The sequence below is a fragment of the Tyto alba genome, unplaced genomic scaffold (genome assembly GCF_018691265.1).
Source record: "Tyto alba isolate M040663 unplaced genomic scaffold, T.alba_DEE_v4.0 Super-Scaffold_2, whole genome shotgun sequence".
NCBI lineage: Eukaryota > Metazoa > Chordata > Aves > Strigiformes > Tytonidae > Tyto > Tyto alba.
This window is the reverse complement of record NW_024881282.1, coordinates 37,630,559-37,653,579: the sequence shown is the minus strand read 5'-3', so window position 1 is coordinate 37,653,579 and position 23,021 is coordinate 37,630,559. Positions and strand designations below refer to the sequence as shown.

The following is a 23,021-nucleotide window of genomic DNA, read 5'->3' as shown; positions in this document are numbered from 1 at the left end:
GTCTCAACTTTATTGACCATATCTGTGCTAGATCTTATTAGGAATATAATTTAGAATATAATGCTCATATATCCCTCCAATTACTTCTCTTCACCTGTTGGATGAAGCCAAGTCTAAGACATTTAATGACACAATATAATCTAGTCCAGTGTCTGTGGGCATATTCACCCCAAAATTTATATATTGGTGATGTTATGTGTGTAACATCACTGCTATTTCATTAATACTGCACCTACTTCACTCGGGTTATATTGGCTTGCGTGACTGATTCCCAGAAACAGAAGGATGATGATTTAATAATAATGCCAGAGAAGACAATTTAAAAAAAAAAAAAAAAAATCTGCCACCATGTTAATCTAAAGAGAAGCTGAATGAGGTCAGCAAAAACTTCAGTAGTGACCCAGGTTCTGAGCACTGTATAATGCAGTATGTATAAAAAATTCATATCACATTTTGTTACAGGTCATAACTATTTTTTCTCCCTAAAAATTAAACAGTTCCAGTTCTATGACAGTGATCTGTTCAACTTATCCATAATACCCAGGATTTAGCAATACATCTTGGACTCCACTGTTTGGATCCACAAAGTCAATTGTGCTGTTTGAGGGCAGAAACTTTTTGGTCCTTTTCTGTTTCTTCCAATACTAGATAAAAAACTATGGAATTACCTTAATTTGTACTATCTGAGCACCTGTCCACTTCTTCAAGGTCTGGCGCCACTGCTAAAGCAAGCAAGCACTGAGCAAGAGACACTAGGAACTGTTGTTCGACAGTTAGAGATTTTTAGTTCATTTAGTTCTAGAGAATAGCTTTGCATGGTCCACTCAGTCATATACATTAAATAGTACTCAACAATCAGTATTAGGTCTATCACCTAGTCATAAACTGTCTGTGCAGCCAGGAGGCATTTTCTCTTAATCCTTTGGCTTGATACACAGTCAACCTCCCCAAAACCTATTGAAATCATTGGAGAAACATGGTAGCCCTTGCCTCTGTCCCACCCACAGTTGCATAAGATACTAGAAGCACTGATGTGAAAACTGTTTCAGCTGATTCTGACCTCTGCAGAGAATTAGGTGATAGGCTTATAAGGCTGATGTTAGGATACAGTCTCATATGTTCCCATGAGTTTATTTTTTTTTTTTTAATAAAGAGAATGACATTTAATATCCTTTAAGTAAAACATGTAATATCAATTTATAGTCTTTAAGAAATGCTTAAAAATCAGCATTATTTCTGTATAACCTTTTGTTTATATTTTTCTGTAGTGCCACCCCAGCGGATGCCTTATTGATCTCTGTATGCAAATGGGTATTATAATGGTGTTAAAACAGACCTGGAATAATTTCATGGAACTGGGCTACCCGTAAGTGAATATAATGCCTATGCTTCTGTAGCTCACAGAAGAATATTAAGTTTATGCTTGCCTTATGGCCAGTTACATAAAAGCAAGATACAGTAGTCATTACAATACAGGATACAAAACTCTTAAGGCAGATTTCCAGACATAGAGATAGATGGTGTTTGAGGTTTTTTTCACAATGAACATAGTTTTCAAAAGGGAAAGTGTAATATAAATATTAACAAATAAATAATATATGGGAAGTACTTGATTTAATGAAATTATATTCTGTGTTTTAAAACTCCTTAAAAATAACTGCAGGACCGTTGTATTTCTTACACAGGAAATACTTTATGTATCATTTTTTAGCTATGCCAGTAAGTTCTCAATTGGATTTCTCCTTGCTGGGTGATAAAAGATGCTTGAAAGGGCAGGTATGAGCTGGAAAAAATGCACTGCTGGCATATACATTCTCAGAGTTAGAAAAATATACTGACTGTTATATAGACAAGTTCCCTGGTGATCTTCAGGGTATTATGGAGCTGTGCCCTAGCTAAAAAGGTTGGCAGTTATTAATTACCTATTGGTTCATTTCTTAATGATTAGTATTTAGTGAGCATGTTTAATATGTTTAATATAGACAGTTGATGCAAAAGACAGTGTGGCAGGCCATCAAAGAAAATTAGCAAATGTGAAAATATAAGAGAGAGCTGACATTGCCAGAAAGTTTGCCCTTGCAAAGTTCAGAGGGATTTGCTTCACTGCAGGATCCACAGCAGAGCTAGTGCTGTTTGGTCCCTGAACTGCAGAAATGTGTTTGCAGAAGCGATTTTGGGCAGCCTCAGTGCTGATCACATCTAGCTGTAATAAGAATGCAGTAAATGATTTAAATTCACAGAGTAATTGGCAATCAAGGTACTCAAAGCTCTCTATCTCTCTGTCTTCCCGGGTTTGTGCCTAGCACTGCTTGCCAGAATTTTGCAGCTGTTAGTGCTGGAGGAATTAGCTGGGGTGGGGAGGAGGGAACAGCAGCAGCAGCAGCAGTATTGATCCTTCTCTTTCCGCTCCCTGCCTCTTTTGTCAGTTTTCATTAGAACTTTCTGTTACCTATTAATAGGGATTTCGAAACCTAATAAACAGCACAGAAGAAGATTAAAGAAGGTGACTGAAGGAGATAGAAGGTTGTTTAAGAACAAGTGATTTAATAGGAATAAACTGCTTCAGATGAAGTCAGTCTCTTCACTTTAGAGTCACAACAAAAATCGCAACACAAAACACACAGTCATGTTATGAGATGCTTCAGCTTATTCTGATGAGAGATGTATTTGCTCTCCAGACCTTTCAGTCCACCTTCTAGCCCTGGAATGCTGCAGGCAAGTGCATTTCCTTTTTGTGTGGAGGAAAAAAAAAAAAAAAACAAAAACAAAAAAACAAACAAACAACAAACAAACATGATCATTTCTGCTAAGACCATGATCAGAGCCAACACCATGTGGATCGCCAGAGGATTTGGAGACAATCCTATAGCCTGTAGTATAACATCACTGCACCTCCACCTGCGTGCTGGCTACCGCCTGCTGGGACCCAGGCAGAACCAGCACCGTGCAGTGCCAAATCTGACAGCAGAGAATATTTCCCCATAAGACAGCCCTAGGAGAGGAGCAGCAGCAGCCTGTTTTGGAGAGTGTTTTTCTGCACCATTTCAAGGTGTCAGCCCAGCTCTCATGCAGGCATGCGCTCCCACAGGGACCGCAGAGACACACAGGGCAAGTCAGAAATGCCACCGGGCGTTCCTTCGTGACAGGAACCCCAGCATCTGCCATTGTATTTTTTGCTGATACATGTGGCACTGGCTTCTCTTCCGAAATTGCTGTCTGAGAGCTAAAGCCTGGGTTTCAAAGATACCAAAGAGAGGTCCTAGAGTATGTGCAAGAGCATTGATTGTTTAGTGGTTACATTTTTAATACAAATACTGGCATGTCAGAGTGGTGCTTCTGCTTCATACAAACACCACCTTGAAACGTCTGAAAGTGTGACTCAGTTCTCCTCTCCTGCATAAATACATTTGCAATAACTAAGAAAAAAAGCATAAATTATTGCTTCATTTGGAGGTGGAAAACTGAAATTTCAAGCTGATGTTTTTCTGGGAGGAAGAACATACCTCCGTATTAAAACTACATTACATCACCTTGCTCACATATTGCTCACACATAAATCAGAAGATGATACCTCTGAATTTCACAAAGAGTCTTAGATATTTAGTAACACTGGTTATGGGTTTCTCCTCTCACAACGGAGGAAGTTAACTGGGATCTGCCTCAGCATATTGGTCTCCCACCCACCTCACCTCTCAATTTGATGCCTTTGGTGGAATCCGGTTCCCAGCCCTCTCATTTTCTCAGGGGCGGGACTAGAGAGGCAAAGTAACAGAGAGTGCTGTGGACTGCAAAGATGTGCCCTTAACTGTCCCACAGTTCATCAGCCACAACCATGGTCATTCACAGGAAAGGCCTTTTTAGGCTTTTTACACACTAGTGACTGGCTCCAAGCTGCTAAACCCAAATATTTTAAGAATTTCTTGTACTTCCAAATTTTGGCTTGAAGTTCATGCTTGTACTTCTAAATTTTTTTCATGCACTTCTGAGCTCTAGATTGTAATATCCTGCACTCAGCTACAACTACACATCTTTAAGGAAGACAGGAAAAGCTATAACCTCTCTGGTAAATGGCCTGAATGGAAAAATAATCTCTAAACTTTAAGAAAAGCAATTAGCCAAACTCTTATCCAAATCCAGTGGCCTTCCATTCACAGCCAAGGCCAGCCCACTCTGAAGGCAAGAAGAGAAGCACAGTCAGGGAAAGGATTGAATTATTTGGGTGAGCCACCACCTTCTATCTTGCTGAGATGAAGGGACCAACAACAACTTTGGAGAAAATCTCTGTCACTTTTTTTAATTTTTTTTTTTTTTGTCTCTATACCAACTGTAACTCGTGTCCTTTGTTGGTCAAACCAGTGTGACACACTGACCTGAAATGGCAAAGGTGTTTATTTCAGATGTGAGCACTCATTTCTCTTCTGGCTCAGTGCCTCCCAAGGAGCCCCTACACATGTGTTTCTTCAGGAACAACATCTTCCCTCTGAAATCCAGTACCGCTCCCACATTTCTTGAGATGGAGATAGCTCTCACGTCAGCCACCCACCTCTCGGCCACCACATGTTGTCAGTAGTCCACACATTTCTTTCTGCCAATGTTTGGCTGCAGACACCATTCAAGGTTGCTTTTTCCCTTCCAGGACTGCCGGGGGATTGTTACCATGCACACTGTAGAGCCATGTAGAGATGCTGGCTTGCACACAGGAAGGGACCAAGCAGCCTTAGCACTCTATTTACTGATTCTCAGTTAGAGCTCAACTATCTCCACACAGCATTGCATTCTGCCCTATAAACAGACCCTGAAGTGATTTACCATTGTGTGTAAAGAAAGAGAAGGTAAATAAATAATGAAAAGATGTCAAAATCCCTACACCATTTTAACAACATCTAGGTCCAGATTACAACCCACCAGCTTTATCTGTTTTCATATCTATTATGCCATGTCATCAGCCACATGTATTACTAATGTTCTATTTTCCTGTGTATTGGGAGATTAATTTTGCAAAGTATGTTGTGCACACTTATAGCCTCTTCCAATTCTGTGATAAACAATCACTATATTATTTACCTTGTTTCTTTAATTTATTTGAAAATGTAGGCTAATTCAAAACTGGTGGACCAGGAGAAAACTACGACAAGAGTATGGCACACAACGAAAAACAAGCTTCCCACAGTGGGAAAAGGACTACAATCTGCAACCTATGAATGCTTATGGACTCTTTGATGAGTATCTAGAAATGAGTATGGCACTGACCTTTGTTCTCTCTCTTTCACTAGATTTTAATGTTGTGGCTTTTTTGTTAATGTGGGCTGTAATTTCCTCTTCACCTGCATACATTTCTGAAGAACTTTGTTGTTCTTTACTAAAGGAAGTTCCCTTGGGCTTTTATTTTTAAACTGCGTGGTACAGACCTATGTGCATCTTTATGTTTAATAAACACCATCATTCACTACCTCACAAAGTAGCTTGCTGCCAAAAAGCATTGCTCTATCCAGAGGAGAACGGAGGATAACTGCTCAAAGAAATGTTAAAGAACAAGAACTTTTGCCCTATGTGACTGAACTACGTTTGTCGTGATTGTGTTTTTCTTTTCTCCCTCACAAAATTATTTTCAAATTAATGGGAAATTCGTCAGTCTGAAAACATGCCTCTAGAAACTTACACAAAGTTTCAGACTGCTGCCAATCTATACTATAAAAAGGAATGTATTCAGCCCTAATCTTTGCAGGTATTAAGAGATCCTAGTTGATGCTGGAGTAAAAATGTCCCTTTCTAAAAGTATCTTGTCCACCTCCAAACTTCACTCCAAATTACAAAATCTAGATGTTGCTGTCCATCCCAGTAAGAGATGGGCGTTTGTTCTTGTTGTCCTTGCTCTGAACTTTTGGCAAGAAATTGCTGCACAATTGTCAGCAGACTATTGTATGGTATGGCATAATAAGAAATGTTTTTATATTTATACATAATATTTATATGCATATATTATTTGGTATCTTAGACCTTGGGTGATATTTTATCAGTTATACTGTGATCTTTCCTTTTTTTCCTAGTTCTTCAGTTTGGGTTCACAACCATTTTTGTGGCAGCTTTTCCACTGGCACCACTTCTGGCCTTACTTAACAATATTATTGAAATTCGGCTTGATGCATACAAATTTGTCACCCAGTGGAGAAGACCTTTAGCTTCCAGAGCCAAAGATATAGGTGAGCTCTTTGTATGTGTGTTTGTTATGTGGATGTGTTATTTTTAAGGCAAAGCATTGACCACTTCCAGTAAGAGCACATTAAGGTATTTTCAGTCATCTTCCCTATTAACAATGCACAATTTGATTGTTCAAAAAAACCTCAAGTATCTGATGTAAATCTACTTATGCAATTAATAGTCTAAATTGGAAAATGTCTTTGAATTATTTTCTGGGTGACTTAACAGCCAAGATGTTTTCATAAAGTGATCAGTGTTCTCTGCAGGTTTTTCCTCGTGGCAGGCACACTGCGTGAACACATGCCACTGCTCACTTTGAATATAATAACCAGGCAGAGCAGCTGAAACATGAAAGTCAAGTTAAAGCAGGCACCATTCTGTAAGGCACCTGTGTGTTTCATATTTACCTGGCCAAAACCAAGCTCCCCTGTGACTCAGGGGTTATGCCCACTAAGTCCATGGTGGGTCAGACAGAGTAGGTCTAGATCCCAAGAGATGACTTGCTCTCAGTGAGGCACACCTACATTGCTAAACACAGGGTTTACAAAACTCTGAGGTCACTCAGCCACACACTACTGCAAGGGCTCTCTAAACATATTTTGACTATAAATCTCTCCTGCCCTTGCAGTGTCCAAAAGCAGAACACCTTTTAGCAAGGACATCTGACCAACACTGAATCCCTGGTGTCTTTGCGGGAGTAAATAGGATATCTCGCTGCCCATCTGCGTTTCAAAAACCAGTAGCCCACACCATGAAAAAGCATAAGTCCAGGCTTGGTGCTCCCAGAATGGTCTACCGTGTATCTAAAATCTGGGTCTGAGTAAAACTTTGTGTGGGAACACTGTAGATCTGAGTTTAGGTGCAAGCCTGGAGATTAGCCAGTACACAGTGTACACTGCAGACATAATTCCCCCAAAAAAAAACAGTTATACATCGTAAATAGTAAAAGCACAGAAAAATAGACTCTTTTTTTTAGGCCGATTCAGTTGTGATTTCTCAAAATAAGTTGCATTCACTCCCTATTCAGCAAAGTTTTCAGGGACAGCTTGATGCCTCATTAAAATCAATAGGTATATCTAACCTTCCTTTGGTGTGGTTCTCAGTGGTGGTCCTCATGGCCAGAGTTTCTATGTGCTTGTACCACAAGATCAGTCAGATGGCTGAGGATGGGCCAAAAAGCCCAGGTGATGCCTCGGGGCTGTGTGCCATTGTATAGTAGTATCACGCCACGAAGATTTTGATGCCAATAGGTACATGCTGACCCTCTGTGCATGAGTTACACGCAAAGCTCCTGTGACAGGCAGATCACTGACTGCATGTATTTGTGGCTGCCCTGTCAGACCCTCCTCAAAGTCTGGATAGCTGTCATCATGAGCAAGGGAGGCTTAACAGCGTTTCTTAAAACTGCCCACATGGTTATGTGGCTTGGTGGAGCCAAGGCCTCCATGAGCATTTTTGCAGCTTCCTTGAGATTACTTGCAGGATGAACAAAATTCTCACCCAGTGGGAATAGAAATCTGGGTGCACTGAGGTCCTGCTGTTCAATAAGACAAATTATTTTTACTCAGTGAGTCTTGGATAGAAACTACATTAAAAAACCTTGGGTAGTAGAGACAACTGCTTCAGAGCATGCAGTATCTCAGGGATTTTGATTCTTGCTTTTCCTGGAGCTAACATACTCTCCTTGTTGAACAGGAATCTGGTATGGGATCCTAGAAGGCATTGGAATTCTTTCTGTTATCACAAATGCATTTGTTATAGCTGTGACATCAGATTTCATCCCTCGCCTTGTTTATGCTTACAAATATGGACCTTGTGCTGGCCAAGGAGAAGCTGGACAAAAGTAAGCTTTTCTTTGGGAAAATAAATGCGCATGAAAATTACTTACTACTTGAATAGATACAGCAGTACAGTCTGTATGTTCTAATTCCACTGACTCAGATTTATTGTTTGTGCTTAGGTAATACTTATCAGCCACAGATATTGATGCTTTTCATATTCACAGAATGGGTTGCTGAGTGACTATAATTTATGACAATTCAAGGGAAACATGGCAGAACTGTTACAGAGATTTGGTGTGTGTAACAGTATGCTGCACAAGCTGCATTTCCCAGCTGGTGTACATGGATATAACCCTCTTTTCATTCTGAAGTGATGCTGTTATTTATCAGTTACAGATTTAATGAGCATTTTAAACTTATTCACTAGGCTTTTTTTTCTGATGTAGCATTCAGCATGTATTGCTCAAAAAAAAGTAGTGTCTAACAAGAGGAAGCAATCCCCAACTAATAAATCAAGATATACCTACAGAGCAAAGTAATTTCTTTTTCTTCTAAAACTGGAGTCCTTAGATTACATCTTTCAGGAGACATTTGTGAACGGAATCTCTGCTGCCCAAGTGGATTTTCTTTCAGTGTTACTAAACACTGAGGCCATATTAACAGGTGCACGCTACCAGCAAGTATGAGTATAGCTGCTACACAGCAACTTGTAAAATCTAGGCTGTTGGTCTTGGGGAAGGTCACTGAATCCAGCTAAGCGCAAACAGACACAGTTTGCAAATGATCTCTTAGCAGCTCCATTAGCAAGGACCCCACCATTCAAAGAAACCCAAGCTAAACAGAGACAGTGAGAGAGAGCTTACATTCTGCTATTAGACATATGGCAGATTGATTTTTATTCCCTGCTACAGAAGGCAAGTTCTTCTGTTGCTGCTTTTTTGCCATCTTTTGGTTGTCAATACTGTTTAATCATACTGATGGAAGGGCAGCTGGTGTGGCAGCTCTTGATTAGCAGTGTTGCTAACTTGCTGTCCTGCAAGGAGTTGGCATTTCAATCGGTGCCAGAGGAAAGGTTCTATTTATTTTCATGAAGAGTTAAAATCCCTTCATGGATAAAGTATTTGGTCTGGTGCCATTCGTTCCTGAGCATGCGCCTGTGCTTGTGCCATTATGAAGATCCATAGGACACTGAGGCACTGTCAGCAACTTCCCTTGCTACTGATTTTCTCAGGTCCACCATGCATGAAAAAAACAACACCTTTAGAAATTTAATTTTTATGAAGATTCAAATAAGACTTACTGGCTGTGAAACTAGTTCTGCACAGGAGAAGTAGCTTGGCTCACTAAGGAAGCTTTTATCATATTTTCACAAACCTCTTGTACAGTGTTTTCACACTTCTGCTACTTTTCTGAGTGAATTTCTAAAGGAAACTATTAGATAATAATCTTTTGAAGAAGCCAACTTGGATAAAAACTATTTATGTCAGCATTCTGGATATGGTTATTAATAAGTACTGTTACAAAAATTGGAAGCTATTAAAAAATTTACAGGAATATTGAATTTTCTCAAATTAAGGAGTCAAGAACATCTGCTACTGAATAACTTAAATGAGAAAGATGCTTTTTTCTTTCAAAAAAACATCTGTAGGTATTAGATCCATATGACACCCAGTGATACTAGAAAAATATTGTAATTAAATGAAGTTCCAAATCCAATCAGTATGGAGATTTTGAGACAAAGCCAGATGGTGTTTAAATGTGATTTCTCCAAGACTATAAAATCGATAGTTTAAAAAACAAACCAACAAACAAACCCTTGCTGTGCATTATACTCTGCACCAAGCTGAGCAGTGTTCCGAGACTTACCTGTGCTTAGGCAGTGCAGAATGAACAGCACAATGCACTTGCCATATCTCTCCTCAGCTTTATTAACACCAAACTTGAGCCTTCTAGTGACTCCCAGAGCTCTTTGTCAGGCAATGTATGTTCTCCCACTCAGTGTTCTCCAAACTGTGCCTGATTCTTCCAGGGCTCAGCCACCCTGGGATCTTTTAGTATTGAGTTTCTCTGATTAACTGGACATTTTATATAAAGCTGTTTTAAGTGTATCACCTTTCCATCTGATTTAATGTCCCTCTGTGCTAGTACCATGAGGGTAACAGTGGGAATATTCTAATTATCTTCCTAGTGCTACTCACTATTTTCTCTACCTCTATTTTGTCATCTTTTAGATGACTTTCCTTTTCAAAAGTAACTAGTCCCGGTCTTCACCATTTCTTCTCCCATAGAAATCTACTATTGCTTCACTTTTATTTCCCATCTGACCTACCTGATTATTTCTTTTATATTGCCTCAACATCCCTTTCAAATATTAATAAGCATCACAGTTATACTGTGGATTTCATGAAACCCAGAGAACATCCTCCTGAGTACAGCAGTTACTGGAAGAACCTTGCTGTGTCTTGACTACAGGCTTTTTCCCCTCTAGGTGTATGGTTGGATATGTTAATGCCAGTTTATCAGTATTTCTGGTGTCTGACTTTGAAAACCGTTCAGAGCCAACATCAAATGGAAGTGAATTCTCTGGTTCACCATTAAAATATTGCAGGTAAGTATCTGGTCAAAATACCTCTCTGCTTTAAGACATTGCAAGGGAGAAGCATCATGTTAAATTTGGGGTTGGAAATAATTTTTGGAACTTAAAAAACAGTAATGAAAAGAATTAACTATGCTATTCAGGGATATGCTCATGCTACTGCTTGGCTGTTACCTGCATGATTCCTCCCTTAGATACAGGAGAAACCAAAAAGTGGTTATCTGGCAGGTATTCCTAGTGCAGGATTCTTATGGAGTCATGGCTTGAATCAGACACAACCATCATGGAGAAACGTGTTATCAAAGGGCCAGTAATAGGTGACTGATTACTTAGGTACCAGTGAGATGAAACTGTAATCAGATTAGATCCTAGAACGTGTAGAAGGAGGTGAAGGTTGCACAGAAGTGACCACACTGAGTTATTTCTCATGTCTGCCAGGCATAAACAGGGTCTGTGCTAAGTTACCTTTATGAAACCTCAAATCCAGCACTTCTTAATTGTTGAATGTTTATATCACTTCTTACAGGCGTAATTATTAGTAATAATCATTGTGGTTTGAATCAAAATAAAATGAGCAGTTAATTATCTGTATGTCTTTGTCCTCAGCCAAGAGCCTGGAGAAATAGCAGCCTGAGACTAGTCTGTAATGATAGATTTGTACCTGATTGATTTTATTTGTCCAAAGAATCAAGGATCTACATAAAGCTCTTAGATGGGGTCCCAATCAAAAATACCAAACAACAAATACAGCTACCATTTTTTTATTGCAACATTGCTTTACAAACACGAGTCCCGGTAGTTGCAGATACACTTAGTCCCAAACCATGGCAATTTTTCACGGTGAAGAATTAAATTATCTTTTCACAAGTACCTAAAGAACAAAAGATACCCTGTGGCACAGCCAATGTCACTGATACTTTGTGATATTGTGCCATTTTTATTAATAATAAGAAATTCAAGTGGTATAGCATAATGAACTGAGGGGGTGGGTGGTATTAATGCTTTCATTTAACTAACTGATATGTAAGACTGTTGCAACTTATTTGGAAGAAAGAACATCCCAATGTTGAATCCATATATAAAATTTTCCGTGGAGCAGAACCACTCTGAGAATACTCCATTCCACATGGTTTGTTATAGCACCATTTAATAATGTTTTGTAATTCTGGTCATTCTCTTTTCCCTCTTTAATTCCTTTCTTCCCCAACTTCAAGCATGAGTTTGCTGCTACTTAAAGCCAATGGTGGAAATCCCATAATAAAAAAGTTGTCCCCTCCATATCCCATAAACAGAACACTATTAAAATTGGTGCCATAAATCTGCAGAAGATAAATCTGTTCTTTTGGAGGACACTGAATTGTGATGTATATCTACCCTTGAAAGAAAATTAACATCTTTCTTTAGCTGAGTTTATCAGCTATTTAACCCACCTGAATTCTGCTAAAATATCAGTCATTTTAATTGCATTTCAAGACAGATATTGATAGTGAGGTAAGGAAATATTATGTTCTACTGTGCAATAGTGTAAGCATTTTTCCAGGAAGGCAATCTGTCTGAACAAAAAACAGCAGTCATATTCGGTTAAATTTTGCTCGTCTGGAACCCAGATGGTGCCATGTTACTCTGGTTGGTGATAAAAGGTATCCCCATTTCTTCATGTGTAGTTCTTGGTTATTAGCAAGTACAAAAAGGAGACATGCTCTTCTGACTTGAGACTTGGTCCAGGGACTTCTATTTTTAAGATGCTTAGGACATTGTAAAATATCCTAAACTATGAATTCAGAATGCTGCTTACAGAAAGGAATATCATCTCAGTTTTAAGAACTTGCACTAGAGATACTGCAGTTTAAGAGAGGTTTGTTGCTGACTAAGATATCAAGACACAGTTTATTTCATTTTTTGTAGCACCCTCTGCAATCTAAGGAGGTGAACCTTCAGGGAGAAATACAGGTTATCATAGAGATGAAATAACGGTTTATTTCTTTTGCCTATCTGAGTTTTCTTTAGTTTCTTAAAACTAACTTAGAGATCAACCTTATGTATATTATTTACTATGGTATTTTTAATATTTTTTTTTTGTTATGGGTTTTCTGTCTCATCTAGGAAATAGATTAAGGAGAAAACGATTTCTACACTACTTTTAAATTAAGTTTCTGCAATAGTATTTTGAAATTAACATACTGTTAGTAGAAATGGACTCCAGAATGTGTGATTTAAATAGATTTATGACTTGTTAATGTCATTTTGGAGTCTTCCTGGATCCACTTTTCCCAGTGGATACCTTGAGTTATGTTATTGAGATCTAAAGTCTTTAAATAAACATTCTGTGAGGCAAGACACTAAATCCCTTTCTTACACAGCCCTTGCCCTGATGGTATATCAAGAGATGCAGTTCTGGCTCCACTAAAGTCAGGATGAATCATGCTTTACACTAGGGATGGCCAGCTGATTGACCTAGGGCCAGATGGAGCCCACAAGGCAGTTTTACTGTGATTTTGGGAGGGTTTTCAGGCTGACAAAATTAAGGACATTTATGGTTTTAAAATGAACTTGTAGTGGAAAGAAAATGGCCCTCAAAACAGCAGAGCATCCCACCCTGCTCCATGTTCTGAGGAGGTGGCTGCAAGGCCCATGTTGAGCTGCCAAGGGAGATGCTGTAGGGTCAAACTGCTGGTGCTGAGCACTCAGCATCCTCTGTATTTGCTTCAGCTGTTTTGGTTCATACAGGCACTGGCCCCGTCCTTTGCACTAAATTTCCATTAGCAGCTGGAGCACAACGTGTGCTCCTGGAGTGCATCTTACCGTTAGGTTTCATCTAAAAGTAAACCCTTTGGGGTGAACTGAAGCATGGCAAGTGGAGGTGAACAGGACACTCGTTTTAAAAGCATGCACCTGATCTGAAATAAAACACTAGTGTAGGCCCAGCCTAAGGAGCAAGCAGTGTTGTGGTAACCTGTACAGTGAGATAATTTTGATGCAGAAAATGCAATCATCTAGAACAGTTAAGTTTTGGGTTTGCCTTCCTCCCTGGTGGCAGGGCAGGAGCTTGCTAACTACCATACTCTGCTTGTCTTTCAGGTACAGGGACTACCGAGATCCTCCTCACTCCCCAGTACCCTATGGTTACACGCTGCAGTTCTGGCATGTCTTAGCAGCGCGGCTGGCTTTCATTATTGTATTTGAGGTCAGTGACCATTCAGGTGGCAAAACAAAACCAACAAAATGAAGCAAATTTCTCTTTGAAGCTTTTTTGTTGGGCCAATGTATGATGGCAGCTGTTAAGCTTTATGTGTTAGTTTCTGCTATTTATATTGTGCTTTGTATTCTCCAATCTGTTTTCTGAACAGTCACAGATATTTAGGTTCTAACAAAAAGGGGAATGCAGTGCTTTGAAAACTATAATAGTGACTTGCAAAGAGGGGAAATAAACAAAGCTTTTATTTACTTTCTGAGGTCTGGCATTCATAACCTGTCTAGACTGGGAAGCTGTATGCTGACTCAGTGTGTGAGGAAGAGGTGAAGAAACATGAGAAGAAAAGATGAAACCTGAACAGCTGAAAAATGAAGATAGTTTAAGATACAATATTTACACATCTAGCTTTTTTCTCTATTTTTTAAATACCATTCATTTCTCCAGAATGATTAGCATCACAAAGATGATGATGATGATGAAAAGAATTCAATACCTTTGCCAATCTTCATAATACTAGTACTTACTGTCAGGATCTCAGAAATCTTTAAGACAAACCAGAGAAGATAATACCAACTTCATATGACTGGTATTCCCATGCTGATTGTGAAAAAGGGAGGCAGGAGGATAGATAAGTAGGATGAGATAATTTACAGAACAAAAACCAAAATGCAGCTCTTAAGGCCTGAATTTCAGGTGCCTGAATATCCCTGCCAGAAACCAGGGGCTCAGCATCTTTCCAGCACAAGTAGCTTGAAATGTCTTTTACACTGTGAAGAAGCCAAACAGGGAACAAAAGATTTTTTAAAACTCTTTACTCAGTCCTCTGCCCTGAAATCATAGCAACAGGGCCTCCAACAGAAATATGGAAGCTGTAGTCACCTTAAATTATTGGTATAATGTTCATAAGCACATACTGCATTTCTGACTCACATTACCATGGAAATTCATTCTGAACTGAGCTTCTGAAGCACCTCTTTGGATCACAAAACAGAAGCATTTGAATGAGAGGAAAGGTAGGAAGGGAAACATCTTCTAGATTATTTCTTGCATAGAGGTGTTTTGGTGGCTTAGCAGAAGCCTGAGGTCTGCAATGAATTCCCCCAGTTGTCATTTTCAGCCCTTCCCAAATGGAGGGGGAATATGTCAATGCAGGCTGGGCTCTCTCTTCCTCTGCAGTGGACTAAGTCATTAGAGGTTGGTCCTAAGGAGAGTGGCTCTTCTGTCATCTCTACCACACTCAGGGAAATGGAATGGGAAGGGGAAAGAAAGGGGAAAGGGAAAATGGGAAAGGGGAAAGGAAGGGAAAACGGGAAAGGGGAAAGGAAAGGGGAAAGGGAAAGGGAAAGGGAAAGGGAAAGGGAAAGGGAAAGGGAAAGGGAAAGGGAAAGGGAAAGGGAAAGGGAAAGGGAAAGGGAAAAAAGAAATTTGACAGAGGCCTGATGGGCTTGATTTCTTTGTTTCTTGAGCTGTTGGTACTGAGAGCCAAGGTATCTGCCTCCAAAAAAGACTACAAGAATGGCCTTGGCAGAGCCTAAGTAGTTTTAATATTGAAGAGAGCCTGGCTTCTTGATACGCACTTGGCATAAAGGCAGCATGGCATAAAGGCAAAGATAACTGAGGCAAGAAAAATCAGCCCTGCTCAAGTCTCAGTGCCCAGCCAAATTTCTGACCTGCTGTGGAATAGCTTTTTGTGTTTGCCCAATACTTGCACAAGAGATTTGACTTTGCTTTGCCCCAACCAAAGCTGTAGGCTGGCTCATAGCTGTCTGCCTCAACAGAGGCAACTCTCTTTATTGGCACTGCAAACTGTCAAACAGGTAATTGCTGCAGAAACCATGACTGTCTTTCTCTGTGGAAAACATTAATGGGTGTATTGTGATTGCTATAGCAATTACAGTAAAAGCTTACACTAAGAGATAAGTGATTCGAGGTAGGTTTTTTTAATAAATTAAATGACCACCTAAACTCACACACCTTTTCGGCACTGTGGGTGTGGTTATTTTGGCTATCTTGACCTCCCTTGAAAACTAACAACACTATTTCCTATCACTTCAAAAGGAATTATTTGTCCAGCCTAAACTGGCAGAACATGTTTTTTTTTCCTTTTTTTAAGGTTTGACAAAAAAAAAAAAAAAAAAGCAGTTGAAGCATTGCGGGTTTATTTCTCATGAGGGAAGAATATGAGAAAAAACATGTTACATGTTCTCTTCAGTGGCTTTCAAAGGAAGGGTTCTGCTTGGAGAAGAAGAAATACCTTTATTTCTCCAATATAGAATGAGTGTCCCCTCTGAGACGGAGGACTTTTTTGTTTCTCTGCTCCTCCTCTCTAGTGGAGTGAGTAAATCACCAAGCAGCACTTTGATCAAACAAAAAAGGACACCCAAGCAATCCTCCCCCATCACACTCAAACTTTGCTGTGGCATGCCTAAAACATGAGGGACAAAGGATCAGTTATTTTGTATTTAATTGTGATGTTTAGTAAATGAGAATATGTATTTGGATGAGAGACACAGTATAAGGAAAAATGTTTTTATTTTGCATAGGTAGCTCATTGGTTCCAACACTGATGCAAGAGTTTTCTGGCAACAGGAAAGTATTCTATCATTTGATCCTCCTCTTCCTGCAGAGCAATCCACTAATACCAGGCTCTGCCCAGACAACCTTACAGCAAATCATGACCTCAGGGGTTTGAACACACGGGTCATACAACAGATTTGAGGCCTTATTTGAACCCAGCTGCTCATAACCTTTGCTGCAATCCATACTCCACTGACTTTGGCTGGAGTTTTTTGGGGGAAGAATCTTCATGGTTTGTTTTCTCCAAATTTATTAATGAATTTGGTTCTAACACAGCGTCTTTTTGTGAATTGGAAGGAGAAGGTTTTCAGAAGATATGGAAAGTACTTGTTTTCTTCCTAACATTTTAATTTTTCATCCCTTTTTTGTTTTCACAGCACCTTGTCTTTTGCATAAAGCACCTGATTTCCTACTTAATCCCAGATCTCCCAAAAGATCTGAGAGATCGGATGAGGAGAGAAAAGTACCTGATTCAGGAAATGATGTATGAAGCTGAACTAGAACGTCTGCAGAAAGAGCGGAAGGAAAGGAAGAAGAATGGAAGATCTTATCACAATGAATGGCCATGATGGGGTGAGGAAGAATCTGCTTAAATGAAGATAGGAATTATGTTTATAAAAAATTCCTGGTTTTCTACAATGGAGAGTGCACTGAAAGGAATAGTCAGTCAATGTTGTGTGCACTTAGCACATGTGCCCCCGTGTTTAATAGTGTGCATATTGTCATAAGCTTTTTGAAACTAGAGGTCTTTCAAGGCTTAGTCTTCTCCAGAGCTAACGTCAGCATGAGCAGATCAGAGCAATGCTTAAGACTCTGCTCTCTTCCCAGGAAGCTCCCAGGCACTGACTTAAATTCAAGGCCCTGAACTGCGAAGCAGTTATATATCTTACAGTGCTTTACTGTACAGAGTGATCTTATGGCTCGTTCCCATGACCAAGTTGCCACTCCATAACCAGTGACGGCATGTTGGCAGCATGGCAGTAGTTGTCTGTGTGTGGCTACCACCTGCAGCACATGCATGGCAACGTTGCCCTCTTCCAGCGTGGATTAAGCTGTGTTAGCTTGCATTTACCACGGATTAAGGTCACATTTGTGGACCACTTCCATTACTCCAACAATACTGAAGTATTTTTTAGGAGGAGATGTTTGATCATGAGTCTAATCAACTGGTCTAACGATGCTGAAAAATGTAGGTGTGCAGAAGTGCGGACAGATAGACAAGCATCTAAATGTGGCCAGGGGTATCTAACTGTAGGGTCATTTATTTAGAAATGATACTGTGAAAAGTTGGTAATTTGCTCTAAAGATTTGAACAGTGCCTTTTCAGCTATAGGACTGTCTGGTCTCTGAAGGAAACAAATCAGGCTAGGGCATCTTGCCCAGAACTGCCTGTGAATTTGTATTGCAAGATCACATTGAGGCCTCATCAGGAATTAGGCTGTACAATACATGTAACAGAAGACAGACTGTGTCTTAAAGACCTATCTATGTAAGTAAAACAAAAGAACAGATGAACAAGGTCAGCAGAGCAAAAGAACACAGTCATCCAGAATCTCTACACTTGTAACATTTTCTTTTCATTCTTTCATTATCTGTGAAGGGGTGGAGGGGAAGCATAAAACAACAGACTGTAGTATGAAATAGGTTGAAATCCTTTATGCAGAGCAATTCTACACAAGCTAGAGAATTAGATTTGGGTGAAATGGGCCACTGTCTACATCCTTTTGCAAATTCTTTAGCATTAATAAATTTAAAATTTCCCAGATAATTAACACAAAATAGTGGAGTTGTAGGTCTGAAGACTGCAGAAGCGTTGGATGGAGCAACATGAATCAGAATGCTGAGTATTGTGAAATCTCTACCACCTCTTGCCTCAACGTGATAACACTCCAATTCTTGCAGAACATGCAGTGGCATAATCAGCCACAAGGTGAAGAAGGATGTTCAAAAGCCAAGACTGTAAGAAGCCAAGTGGAAGTAAGCCTATGTCCTGGTGAGGACAGAGCTAGATACAAAACACTGGAGCTGATCTATTTGCTTAGCCCTTTTCCAAATAACTGGAGCTCCATAAAAATTAGTTCTCTCAGAAAACTTAAGGAATTGTGACCTTGTTAGTTTGGAGATATTTAAGAAGGAGGAAAAATCAGCAAGTTGTTTCTACAAGTTCTCCTGGAAATCATTCAATAGAAGGGCTCGAATTTGCCCTTCTGGACAGACCACACAATGCAAGACCGTATGGATGGATGCCTCAAGCTCCACGAGACATCAGGACCATTTGCACCAGGACCCCATATTGCCAAATCAGATCTTTTAACTTCTTTCCACTTCAGCGGAGAACTGTGTTACTTCCGTGCAGGGGGAAGGTTTTAATGAAAGGTAATATGGCCTGAGGAAGGAGAGGGGTGGAAGAAAATGTATGTACCCTCTCCTCTGTACCCTCTGCTTGCCTACACTTCGCTTCCTCATGGCAAGGAACCTCCTCCAGTAGTAACCCATCATCCTACATGAAGAAGATAAATGGCACAGCAGCTCCCACTTATCAGGTGCTCCTGGCCCAAGCCAGGAGGTCCCATAAGGCAACATAAGCACTGAAGGAATTTCAGGATTAAACTGTTCTCTGTTGACTCAGTGCCAAACTGAGTGGGGTGTATTCCTGCCTAATGAGGGAGTGAACTTGTTCATCTTTGCTTCAGCTTACAGCAGCTGTGGACACATCCCTGGTGGGCAGTGGAGAAACGGGGGTATTTCTGTCTCAGTAAACAGGGGATGGGGATCGGGCAATGTCATCCTCCGATGCACATGTGCCAGATGGGTTAGTACTTGCCACCCACCACCTACGGGTGTGTACTGCACTTGCAGTCTGGGGACTTGCAGGGAAGGATTGCTGTGCGAAATCACATTCAGACCAAATTCACATGAGTGATTGGGTTAGTTTGCATACCCTCTCTTAAATAGCTAAAACAACAGATGACAAGAGCTTAGAAACTGTTTGCTAAGTAGTAAAGTGAGACATGAGTCATGCATAAAATCAGTGTCACCCATACAAGTGTGATCCTTTGCAAACTCCTGCAGCAAGATATAGCTTTGTCAACATAGATCTCAGTAACTTCCGAGAACTGAAGTGAAACCTAGTAGAATATAAACTGACTTCCTCTTCAGAGGAACGCCGCAATATAATGTGCCAAAACAAATAAAGTGCAGCAGAGATACAATAAATTATAATTGCTTTTGAGAATAGTTTTCAACATAGCAACATAATGATGAGTTTTCATGACCATACATTGCTAGAAGTTGTGTCCTGTTCTGCTCTAAATGAGAACATGAGTTGGCTGCTTACCAAGCATGTGCCGAGTGCAGTGCTGAAAGGGGCTCTGCCTTCCCTGGCAGATCCTGAGTAACATTTCTGCCACTTGATGTTGACTCATCAACCCACCAAGGTTTCTGTGCTGCTAGTGTGCTGTGAATAGATTTCCCTTGAGTCTTTCAGAGTTATATAACAGAACGCTCAGGAAAGATGACCCCTTTTTATTTATTTCATTAATTAGGAAGATATAAATAATAGGCTAATAATAATAAATGCCATTTGAATGGTCTTTAGATAGCAAATTTATGCCATTCCCTTTTTTTTGATCTGATGATGGGTTTTGTTTAAACCTCCAGGTGACCATCCTATATGTTGTTTACTTATTCCAGCTCCACAAGAGCACTACCTTCAAGGGAATGAGAAAAAATGCAACCTCAATGCATGCCACAGACATTTTACATAGCGAGCGGGACAGCACACATCAAAGGATTTACTGTGAAATCATCTTGCAATCAGCATAGGATTGATCTCCATAGACCACTCTTGACAGCAAGCATGTACTTCATGAGCAGTTACACGCCAGTTTTTAAAACCAAGGAAAAAAACAATTGTATATTGGGACTGTTTTTCAGCCTGTTTGCTACGTTTTTTGCATTCTGTCCCATGCTGGTTTTACAGATCTTAGACTAAAAAATGTTAATGAACAACCTGGATACTTTAAGAAAAATCCTAGGTATAGAACATCATCTGCGTTCAAGCCATCAAATACTACAACAGAAACCGTGTTTACAAATCAGTTCTTTTTTATTTTAAATCTTTCTGAGGGGAGTTATGTTATTTACCATATATATAATATATATATATAAAGTATATAGAGAGATTGTTTATTTGTAAATAAAAAAATCCTATGGAGAAGAATGTCAAGTTTTCACACTTTAAAAAAAATCATCAACATAAAGCCATGTTTAATGCTTGTATAATGTGACGCAATAAACTTTAAAATAAATTATGCATATGAAATATTTGCTGTTTGGGATTTACAAATTATTTTCTGGTTACCTTATTTGTTCAGCAAGCAAACAGATCAGTCAGGTGGAAGCAAATTTAAACGCAGACTGAAAAGGGCTAAAATCTGTCACTGCTTTCTCTCTGTGGATCCTTTGTGTATTCACATAGTCAAATATTGTTCCTGTTGTGTTGTTAGTTCTTTTTTAAAATATTCCTTCTTGTTTTGTCTCTTGATGCTGCCAGGTGCTGTATGTAATTTGGACAGTGTGAAGTGCTCCCACTCCCGTGGAATTAAACGGGTTTGAGCATCCTGCATTTCTTTGTCGGGTGAGCTCTTAGCAGAGATAAAGAATCAGGGTGCAGGAGTGTGATGGAGACACCAAGAAATATCTTGCTGCTTTTATACAGACGAGACCCTGGCTGAGAGTCTAGCTAGCAGAAGACAGTATATGATCCCAGAGAAAATATTATTCAAACTCAATTGATTGCTTTAATTAGTGATGCCAATTAAAACAAGAAGCATATAGAAAAAAAAGTAAAGCAGAAAGAGTCACTTTGTAGCTCTGCAGCAACCATGGGAGGCTAGTTAGCAAAAAATGGGGTGATTTCAGGGATCATCTGCAAAGCTCACAGCAAGATATTCTCCCCAGTGAAAATTCATCTTGATGTTGTGGACCAATAGATATCACCTGGCCCAAACTTTGACTTCATACAAAAATGAGAGTTAAATGACTGCTCAGTGCTCAAACAGTGACTTCAAGCAATAAGTGACGATAAGTTGGTCATTTACGTGTTTTCCCTGTTTTAAACAACTACGTGAATTCAAAGCCTCTGTGGTGCCACATTTTTACACTATGATAACTGGGAAGATTAGTCTTCACTCCACGAGCAAAACAAGTAGATGTCACAGATCATCCGAGACAGCTTAAGGCAGTATCAGTTAAGTGCAAATGGTGATCTCAGCACAGAGTGGTGCAATGAAGGGCAAGCTGCTGCTGTTTAACACAGCAGTGATCCATCAGCCTCCTGAGAAGCCCATTCAGGTGGGAGTTCAGCATTTGTGTTGGGAGGGCTGTAGCTGTACCAGCAGGCACACAGCTCAAGGGCTTGCTACAGCCTTCTGTTCTCTCTGTCCACAGATTACTCTGTGCCATAAAGCACAGGCACACAGAGGCATACCAGTCCACTGCAGCACTCTGCAGCAGCATGGAGGTACCACTACTTAACCTTTTTCAGATCTGTGGGCTAAAAGTACCTGGTAAGCAAAAATTATTATATTCCAGTGCTCAAGAACTATTCTGTAACACAAAATGCAGTCTCTCTTTCTGTGTCGTGAAGATAAGGCACAACGCTGAATGAGCTGCACTTGCCTTCTGAGACTTAAGAAGCATAACCAGCTCATTCAGTCAGTGGACTAGTTGTCTCAGAGTGACTAGGATAGTTCCAGAATAGAGACCCCTGTCCTGAATCCCAGAAGACTTTATTCAGGACGATATTTTTTGTCTCAGATCTTAGATATAGGGACACAAGACATAACTCATGGAATCTATCCCACTCACTCACAGCCCTTCCACGCAGTGGCTTTAGGCACTTAACCTGGTCACAGAGCTGAAGCAGGGGAATGGGAGGCAAGGGGCTGGCCCTGAACTCTGCTCTGGATCATGCAAGACAGGGCTTCAGGAGGCAAAGGGGAAACCTGCCTCCATCCCACAGTTCTGCACTGGGTTAGCCGATGGAGACATGCCCCTGCGGGCAGCCTGTTCAGTGTCTATCTGGCCTGTACTCCTCTAGTAGAGGTCTGTTTCTTTAAGTCTATTTTTTCTTCCTAATGTTTTCTGATCCTCTCAGTTCATCTTACACAGTAGATCATCAAGTGCCCTCTGTCACAGGGGCACGGAATAAATTCATTCAGATGCTAAAGGGCCCCAGTCAAGGTAGATAAACTAGCACTGTGTCATATTCCAAGTTACAGCAGCTCAGCACCAGGCACAAATGCAGCAGACCTTTCAGAAAACATTTAAGACACGCAGTCAGTTTTTCATTTGATTCTCAAGCATGACTGCCTTCCTTATAAGCTTCACAGCTCGACTCTCCTGCAATGGCTTTTATTTTCCAACTTGATTCTGCTTCTGTAGAGGTGTTTTAAACACCCACATATAGCCATAGCAAATAGTCTGCAGCACAAAAACAGCACAGTGGGTCAGAGTCTGTTCCCTGATGCACCAAAAAGCACACAGAAGGAAGACATGGGGGGTTTCACCCTCCCAAACCACCAGCACAGTGCACGGTCTGGAGTGGATGTGCTGTCCAGCTTCTCTTGGCAGCCCAGCCAGCGGATAAGCTATCCCATGCCCTGCAGCCCTG

At 40.2% G+C, this 23,021-nt stretch overlaps 1 protein-coding gene across 7 annotated transcripts in view; it reads left to right on the top strand.

Annotated features, from left to right (window-relative positions):
• ANO4 (anoctamin 4) overlaps positions 1-22,682 on the top strand; it is a 201,641-nt gene extending 178,959 nt beyond the window's left edge. For 2 of the 7 annotated variants that reach the window (XM_033010215.2, XM_033010213.2), the window contains exons 21-27: positions 1,269-1,366; positions 5,095-5,237; positions 6,048-6,200; positions 7,894-8,041; positions 10,468-10,587; positions 13,654-13,759; positions 16,723-22,670. In XM_033010215.2, the coding sequence (XP_032866106.1) occupies positions 1,269-1,366; positions 5,095-5,237; positions 6,048-6,200; positions 7,894-8,041; positions 10,468-10,587; positions 13,654-13,759; positions 16,723-16,914 (960 nt within the window). In that variant the 3' untranslated portion in view covers positions 16,915-22,670. Of the gene's footprint in view, positions 1-1,268; positions 1,367-5,094; positions 5,238-6,047; positions 6,201-7,893; positions 8,042-10,467; positions 10,588-13,653; positions 13,760-16,722 lie in introns of all 7 variants that reach the window. The other 5 variants (XM_033010211.2, XM_033010210.2, XM_033010212.2 and 2 more) reach the window with 5 other exon arrangements.
• The last annotated feature ends 339 nt before the right edge of the window (positions 22,683-23,021 follow it).